Here is a 9,430-nt window from a genome sequence, read left to right on the forward strand (position 1 = left end):
CTCTTTAATAATCAATATTACTACAAAAGAAAACTAAGTTGAAAATTGTTATCAAAACTTGTATCTATTAAAATATTGTATTATCATTATATCTATTCCGCGCTCTTACACGATATTATCTCTTTGCGCGTAATTTACATTTTAACATGTATTTTTATCTTCAAATTTCTTTTCTACGTGAGTGTCAGTTATTAAACTCTATCATATGAGGGTAGATCAATAAGTATTCGCGTTTAAAGATAGGTGACATAGCTAAAATTATTAGGATTTACGATCGTGCACTGCCATCTTTCAAACAACGTCGTACAATATTTCAAAGTGATTCATAAGTTAGTTTTGATTTGACAGTCATTTGTACTAAACGTATTTTGTATTTTTCAATACTCTGGAAAAACAGCAATATCGATCCGTAATTCGCTTTTTATTTTTTGACGGTAAGACGTGTAAAGAAATAAAAGCAAAGTTGCGGACGCTGTTTGTGGGAACCCTCACCATCTATGAGTGTGATATATTGGTTCAACGAATTTCAACGCGGTCGTACAGCTGTTTTCGATAAAAAACGCCCGACAGACGTATTTACTGAGGAAATCGTTGAAAAGGTCCATGACATGATTCTTGGTGATCATCGAACAAACGTATGCGAACTAGCGATTGCTTCCGATGGACTAATGTTGGATACGACTGTCAAATTCGTAACAGTGTTTGGACCGTTTTCAGTGAAATCCGCAACAGTTTCGGCGTCGTATAGTAATGGTTGATGAATCCTGAATCAATTACTAAACTCAAGAGATCAAGCGACAATCAAACAGTGAATTGTGTCGGGCGAATCTGCTCCTAAGAAAATCAAGACAATTTTATAGACTTTCTTAGGGGTATCACGATTACGGGGAAATACTACAGTGCTTTATTAGACCAATGCCAGTAAAAATTAAAAGATACGGCCTTATTTTAATCATATTTTTTAGTCTTTCAAAAATGGTCTGAACATTGGCATAAGTGTAACCTTCGAAAAGGAGATTATGTTGAAAAATAAAAAATTTTTGTAAAAATATTGTGGATGTTTATTGATCCATCCCCGTTTCATATTAAAGTGGCATACGTATTATTACACATACATTTGAAAAGCATTTCTTTTTAATGGATGAATAAATTATAAGATCAAAATGAGAATCGACAAAACGATTTTTCTGTTTACTTAAATTTACAAATCACAACCACTGTAGATAACATGACGTAACGCTACGTGATGACGTAGCTTTCGCAGATACGAACTCGTATACACGTGTATTTACCCATCGAATTTACAATTGAACTGCTTTCTAAAGCTATTTCAAAAATAAAAATTAGCTATCTATTTTTATCATTAATGCACAAAATAAAAAAAAATAGTAAATTTTTCCTTTCATACTCTTCTAATATACAAATAATATTTTAAAGACAATACTACTTTTCGCATTATATATATTGCTATATTTCTACATTTGCATATTTCAACATTCTAAGTTATCAACAAGACAAACTTACATGAAATACAAAAATAAAAAACATAACATATTTGAATATAAAAGAAAAATGTAACTAAATAGATCATTTTAGCTTCGCGAATATTCAAGTACTTAATATATCATAATTTTTCGAAATATAAGAGCTGCTTTTTTCAAGTATTCTATATATACAATATTTACTCAATTTTATATTGAGTAACTAATACGAAAGTTATTTTTATTTCAAAGAAGTCCGCCAGACCTGAAAAACGTCTAGCGTTGAAATTGGAATCCTTCGTCGTAAAATGTCTTAAGATGCAGAGGCTGCTGTAATAAATGTAAATATTTCATGTGAGGATACGAAGGTTACATTTTTTTCTGCTCGACGCACACAGTAAAACAGATCATGTGAAATAACTTTATTAGTCAAAATCATTCTGTAAAGTTTTTAAAGTAAATTTGTTGATCGAATAACAAAGCTATTTCTTCAACTTTTTTTCCAAGCAAATATTAAATTATTATTACAAAAAAGCGAACAAAATAAAAGAAAATGATTTGAGCCTCGCATAGTCGTTTAAGCGAAGCGTGGGTGAAAAGGTCAGACGAGTCTTAGAGCACTTTACAAGTATTTAAATGTACTACTTCTTACATGATTGGCTAATTCACTATTTAGCGTTATATTTTTGTGTTCTGTTGTATGAGTTTTAGATATTGTATATATTGTTTACGTACAAAATATAATTTCTTTTACAGGATCGCCTATTATAAATCGAAAATTATTTAGCTCCGCGACTTAGCTTCGTAAGTAATAAAACAAGGGTACACGTTGAAAGGTTGAATTTCTATCTACAATTTGCTTTTGGGCGAAATGCACGCTTTAAGACAATTGATGCTGTGACTGATTTATTCATTTCGAAATATTCTATATTCATTCGTTAAGTGTGATTCTGAAATTTAAATATTAATTATGTTCTTCTGTGAATTTTTTCTGATAAAATTGTTGCAATAAACTCTCTACAAACGATTAAGTCTAATCTACACAGGAACATTTATAGATGGTAATTTATTCAAGAATTCGATATAAGTAGTTCAGGTAAACCTGAAAAGAAACTGAGACGAAGTTTGATGATGGATTCTATCTATAGAAGCGTACAACCCCATCATAACAGAAAAACAATAACAAATGCAAAATATGAAAACATCATGGTTTTTTTTGCATTTTTATAAAGCATGATTAATACCTAATGTTTAAAAACTCTGAAGTGTCATTGAAAACAATAAATATATTGTTGAATAAAATTCTTCAGCCCTTCAGCTCTTTAATTTTGTTCAAACTACAGTGCTTCGAAAAATCTCATTAAAAAAATTATACCTCCATGCCGCTTAGTCATTAGATAGAACTTTCAGCAGCTCGAGTTTTTCTGATACATTATTTCTAATACTAATCTGTGACAGATTCAAACACGTGATATAAATATTGAAATACTATTGAAACTCACTTCATAGCAAATAGATATTACGAAATCTGGCTTCAGAATTGATCCATAACTTAAAGTTCTCAAAATACCCTAACCTAAAAGTGCGAAAATCGCAATATGTTGCTATGTTCGAGATTATGTAACAACGTGAATAATTATTTTTCAAAAAACAAGTAGAATCATGACAATGCAGTATTCTTGTCTATTAAAACCTGTTTTTCGAATTAGAGTTATCTTTTTTTTCATCGAGATATCATTGAGTGAAGTTAAGTACTTTAGCAATGCCGCAACAATATTGAAACACCTTCCATGAGACCCGTAGTTCATCGGTCGTCCCGGCATATCTTCCATTCTTTTTAATTGTTATCTTCATTAGAAAATAAAATAAATTAAATTCTCTAATGTAAACAGAGTTGCAATCGTTACAATTAAATTTGTATATTACTCCAGTCTCCTGCCATTTACAATATGTAATTATAATAATCTTTACCCACAAATCAAACCACATAATCCAATTTGTGATTTATTAATGGAACACATTGAATATTACATTGTCTTAACTCTCATTCGCGATCATAATAAAATACTTTAATAAACGCGGGATAGAAACGGTTACAATTAGACTGTTGGACTTCAAATGATGTGATACTTTCTCTTTATTTATTTATAAGTCTGTGAAATTTCTCTCTTTTTGTAATGCATTTTTCTATGAATCTAGAAAAAAATCATTCTTCTTTATAATATCAATGATTTTATTTAAAATTGTTGTGTGGAAGTTTTCATGTGAGAGTACAATATCTCTATCATATAAATTAGTTACAATATTTCGTTTTTTTTGTATTGTATGGATTGAATTAAAATGAAATATTTTACATAACGATTTTGATTTTGAAAATATTAGAAAAGCTTTGATTACTATTTTAACGAGAAAATGTGCTGGACGATTAATTGAAATAATAGAACGAAAAGGAATATTTTATTGTGAATTTTTGGTATAGTGTATAAGATTTTCATAATACTGTGTTAGTTTGTCAAACTATTGTTATGGTATTTTTTATCTCAATAATCCTCATCATTTAAATTGTTTAAAATATTATGTCTTCTTTTATAACGATACTAGAAGATTCTTTTAAATTAGTTTGTAAGTATTTTTATCGTTAAAAATATTTTCCATTTGTTCTATATATTTATCAGATTTAGACATTAGTTGCTTAAAAACATTAAAAGAAAAATTAATTGTACACCATTATTTTATTACCGGTATGTGGTATTACCGGTATGATGATATAATAATATGTATTAAAAGAAATTATCTTCATACAGTATTAAATGTTTTTAAGAGTTACTGTCTTGTATTCAAGTCTTGTATTCAATTTACTCGTAAATTGTGAATTAAATAATACCTTGAATTTTTCAGATTAATCGATTATCAGAAATAGTATTAGAATTATTATTCATTAGTTTCAAAAAGAAACGGTACTAGGTAAATATACTTAATTTTAATTTAAACCATATAATACAACAAAAACGAAATATTGTAAATAATATATATAACAGAGCTTTTTTACTCACACATGAAAAGTTTCACACAAAAATTTAAAATAAAGTCATCAATATTCTAAAAAAGAATGATTATCCGTCTAAATTCATAGAAAAATGTATTGCACAAAGAGAGAGATCTGACAGACTTAAAAATAAAAGCGAGGAAAAAGAACATTATTAATTTTCTCTCTACTATAATTGAATCTTATTCGTCAGCGGGTTACAGTTGAATATACCTCCGAATACGCTCATTGTGACCATTAGTTATGCAGTACAATATTTCAATATTTTGTATTAATTTAAAAAAAAATGTTGAAGATGTGACTGTACTTCAACTGACGAAATTATGAGAATTTTGATGAAAACGTTATATTATAAATGTTGTTGTTTTTTGCCATACTTGTAAAATTATTATTTTGATTGTATTATATATATTGTCTAATAACTTTAGTAGTAGAATTTTATTTATTTTGAGAGGAACTCGCCCCTTCCACATCAATTTTTTTCGAATTATTATACAATGACGAATGCTAATGATAATGTAATTAACTGTGATTGAAGTCGGCTTTTTACTTAAATTCAGCATTTTAGTTGTATATTGTGTGTGAATGTGTGTGCGTGTGTATGTAGTATGAAGGCTACTCGTACCTCGTCACACCACGTGAATCGCAGAGACGGAAGAAGATGCATCAAGCGTGCGACCACGTAAATTGTAAGCGTGAGAAAAAGAAAGAAAGACACACACAAAGCACGAGAGACCACTGAGAATTACTTTATGTTATACGTGCTCGTATAATGTCACTAGATAAAAAGGCCAAAAAGCGTAAAAAAAGTGCATAGTTTGTCATTTTTGTAAAAAATAAATGCATACTGTTTCGCAAAAGATGCCAGCGCATGAAACAATTGAATTCGTCGTTAGAGCACGCTATTTTGGTATTTGATCAGTAGCTTCAATTTAAAAAATTTTCTTTGCAATCTGAAAAAACCAGTAGATTTAGATTAAAGAATATTATGGGTGGTTGATGCCTTCTGTAGCTTCGTTAAAAAGAAATTTATAACAGGATATTAGTCGCATGCTAGCATTGGTTTTTGTTAGTTGTACGGTCATATTTCAGCTTCTAATTAATATTTATTCAATCAAAAATGCAACTCTAAAAATGTTATAACGTTATAAACGTTTTCGTTGTTAATGAATAATTGAGAATCACCTTATCCAGCTAAACACCCTCAACGTTCAGATTCAAGGTATCAAAATACGTCTAAAAAAACTTTTATGGAGACCTCGATCGACATATGTCGGGTGACTCTAGCGGGAGCCTCGCACGATAAGCGTAAGCTCATAGTTCTCAGGTAACAAAGAAAGTCATAAAAATAATAAATAAAATCTCGTACTAATTCTTATTACTCGATCTCCTTTATTCTTAATCAGACATTGCAGACGCAGTACTACTTCGTATCGATCAGCTGACAGGTGACCCGCGCCGCCTCCGGGCTCGGATCTTTCCCAAAAGGAAGGCGAACGTATACCCGAGCTAGCCGAAAAACAGTCCGTCTAGAAAAGATTGCCCCGCACATCGTATTACATATCAATTTATACGAGAACTCCGCGTTATAATATTATATACATATAGCCATAGTCATACATATTGAAATAGTAAACAAAACGTTGAATCGTTGCTCGTTATTTTTATAAATGCAAGTATAATATCTGTACAAATATCGCTTTGTTTTTCAGTTTTTTAATTATCGATCTCAAGTTTAAAAAAAAATTACATATCTCGTCGAAAGTTATTTACCGTCCAAACTAAAAATCAATGATTAAGAGGTTCTTAGATTATACATACCTTGAAAATTATATCAATTATTAAGCAGTTTAGATGTAAAATTGTATAAAAGGAATTAAAATAAATAATAAAATAAACGTAACTTTTTCATTTTAATTTGTAACATTCGTGTGATTGAATTCAAAAATATAATATATTTATGGAATATTCTAATCTAAATTACATCTTTTTATTTAAATTCCTATTTGCAAGTTAAAAGTTACATTTAGTTGACTACCAATATTGGTAATCAATATTTACAAAAATAATTTTAAATTTATTTTATAAATAAAATTTTATTTTTAACAGTAAGGTACAACTGTACATAATTTACAACAACTGTTTTCTTTAAACATCTAAAATTACTGATTCAAAAAATGTTAATGTTAGTAGCAAACTTCTGCCTAATTCCTCTTTCATGTACTGATTCAAAGAGTAATATTGTTCTATAATTGTTTCGTCAAAACATACAAAAGTAATATGTTTTAGACTTTTGTGGCTACTATTTGCAAGTAAGTCATTAACTACATCCACAGCTGATACAATTTCATTGCCAACATACAATTGAAAAAGTTGAGCATAAGTATATGGACGTATCATGTACAATGAACTAAAAAAGTCACTATCTGGTGCTTCTAAAAAAAGAAAAAATTCAATATAATTAGTTAGTCAATTATAATACTAGTATATTTATGCAAAGATTGAAATACCAACTATTCAGATTATTTTTTGTCCACAACAGTGTAAGTAATATTGAAAGGAGTTTTTGATGTTGTACTGTTGATCTTAAAATATTTATGTTTACCTTACTACTTGGTTTTGATGAATCTTTTTCCATGACATATACATCAGCATCTGGTATAGATTCAGAAATATCTTTAACCTGCAATAATGTTCGATAACTTTAATGTGTTTTTGAATTTAGTAAAATTATTTAAGTATTGATTTACTTTATGAATTATTTGTGGAATAGTAGAATTTAAAGATAGATCTACAAGCTCATGACAGTTCCATTTTAGTAAAGAACACTGAGATCCATTTAATTTCAATTGTGACCAGCTTATATACCTGTCTTTGATACGAATTCCAATGGCTGTTTTAATAGTCTAAGTAACAATGTAGATTGATGTTAAAATAAAATTAAAGTTTATATTTATCATTAATTATCTATATATACCTTAAGTTTTTTCTGTTCTATTGCTGGTGTAACTATTTTTTTTGACTGTCTTATACGTTTTGTTATTAAGTTAGAACATACATTCAGTTCATTGGCATCTATTATATTTAATGTAATAAAATCATCTAGTGATTTATATTTTTTTCTCTCATTCTTTGTAAACTCCAACATTTTTATTGTTTCAACCGATAAACCTAAACTAGATTAAGAAAATAAATAATCAATAATCTTCAAAATGATAGAATACATAATATTTATATAAAAGTGTAATAGATTGAGATTATTTTTACTTTTTTAATTCTACTTCATTTATTTTATTTAATGTATTCAAAATTAATTTCAATTGGTGAGATGAATAACTAGATTTGATGTTATTCCACTCTGTCAGATGCTTATTTTGCATAGAATATAGCCTTAATAAGCCAATTTTTATTCTTGAATTATTAATCTAAAAAAATATGTTTTATTGATTTAATAAATCTCTAAAAAGTATGTATTGTTGATCAAAAAAAAATAAAATTACCAAAATTTTTTTCAAATAAAACATTCTTGCATTTTAAAATGATAAAAACATATGACTGATTTCTGTTTTGAAAAAATAATTGCCTTATATTACTAATAATTGTAATGAAACTAGGATATTTTAATTACTTTATAGTAACCTCATTTTCTCTTATACAAAATAAACAAATCTGACATGTGGTCAAAATATTCTGAAGTACCGACTGAAGAAGCGGAGCTAGATTAGAAATGACGAACAGAAACAGAAAAAGATCTAAACGCCCTCTGTTTATATCTTTCACGTTTAAGTACTTTGTCTCACTGCCTTATCCGATGTTATTATCTGGAATCGATACTAACAGTTTCTTAAATTATATATATATAATTTAGAGCTGCAAAGATGATCATCTGCGTATACATTACCACTTATAATTTACACTGCTAGATGGCATGAAAAGTCCTGTTTTTAATAAGTTTTAGTGATATTATAAAAATAATTGTTATATTCGAAAATAGGCAATGAGTTTTATCGGTGTTTTATTGCACATTTAAATTAAAATAGTCAAATTGTCTATTATTGAAACAATAATATTTGCTTTCAATTATGCATATACGTTCGCTTGGCTGCTATGATTGTTAAATATCTGTAGATTCCGTTTTTAATAATATCGTGTTTGTTCAATATCGACAATACAAAGAAATAACGTAAAATGATCTAAATTTTCTTTCATTAATTTAAAAGGACATTTCTGCTATGAAGTAATTGTTATTACATACTTATTCAACAAACAACTAATAATCCAAACAAAAGTGGTGACGTATAAATTTGTCAAAAGATGCAGGCAATGACTCTAAAGGCAGATAACAGCAGTTGAGTGAAAAGTTCAACAAATGTTTTAAGAACACGCAAACCTGTCGATATATCTAGATATTTAACGGAATCGTTGCTTTACCTTGGGGAGAGGGGAGGAGGGGCTTAATACTCGTCAGCCGCGTTGCGTACATATCGGCAAGGTTACTTTAGAATGCAACGAAATCATACATATGTGCATGCTCGAGTCGAGTCATTCGCATCAATCTGGGCTCGCAAATAGCCATTGAAAGAGAAATATAGCCTTAGCTAGATTCTTCCACATGTATATTTATATTGAACATGTTGGCTGAGATTGGCGACGTAAAGGGCTATCCACTACCTGTTTCCATCGACGCAATCTCTTCTATGCTAATTGCACGCACACCTACATTACACACAGATGCACCGCGCACCAAGCCGTTTTTCGTTCCCCTAAAGATTTTGTACGCGCGCTCTCTCTCTCTCCCTCGATACATTGTTGATTATACCTCCTGATAATATGTGCCATCGGCTCCAAACATCAAAGTCACACTCGGGCTTGTGTATGCCGTCTCATGTATTCGCTTCTAGCC

At 29.2% G+C, this 9,430-nt stretch overlaps 1 protein-coding gene across 2 annotated transcripts; it reads right to left on the reverse strand.

The window, feature by feature from the left end:
- Positions 1-6,560: 6,560 nt before the first annotated feature.
- On the reverse strand, positions 6,561-8,171 carry LOC131665254 (transcription elongation factor, mitochondrial). Of its 2 annotated transcripts, XM_058937025.1 has the most exons (6): positions 8,028-8,171; positions 7,795-7,952; positions 7,505-7,703; positions 7,278-7,433; positions 7,042-7,210; positions 6,567-6,962 (listed from the first exon to the last, which is right to left on the reverse strand). In XM_058937025.1, the coding sequence occupies exons 1-6, from the start codon at positions 8,049-8,051 to the stop codon at positions 6,676-6,678; spliced, it is 993 nt and encodes a 330-aa protein (XP_058793008.1). In that variant the 5' UTR covers positions 8,052-8,171; the 3' UTR covers positions 6,567-6,675. The 2 variants fall into 2 exon arrangements, with proteins under 2 accessions (XP_058793009.1, XP_058793008.1); XM_058937026.1 differs by lacking the exon at positions 7,278-7,433 and having other exon boundaries at positions 6,561-6,962.
- Between the last annotated feature and the right edge of the window lie 1,259 nt (positions 8,172-9,430).

Source organism: Phymastichus coffea, unplaced genomic scaffold (genome assembly GCF_024137745.1).
Source record: "Phymastichus coffea isolate CEN01 unplaced genomic scaffold, Cenicafe_Pcof_1.1 PCOF00048, whole genome shotgun sequence".
Lineage (NCBI taxonomy): Eukaryota > Metazoa > Arthropoda > Insecta > Hymenoptera > Eulophidae > Phymastichus > Phymastichus coffea.

Coding starts and splice junctions, on each gene's coding strand:
- LOC131665254 (XM_058937025.1), bottom strand. CDS start 8,051: ATGTTTTATTTGAAAAAAATTTTG. Junction 7,704..7,794: donor AATGAAGTAGAATTAAAAAA/GTAAAAATAATC, acceptor TTCTTAATCTAG/TTTAGGTTTATCGGTTGAAA. Junction 7,211..7,277: donor TTCCACAAATAATTCATAAA/GTAAATCAATAC, acceptor ACATTATTGCAG/GTTAAAGATATTTCTGAATC.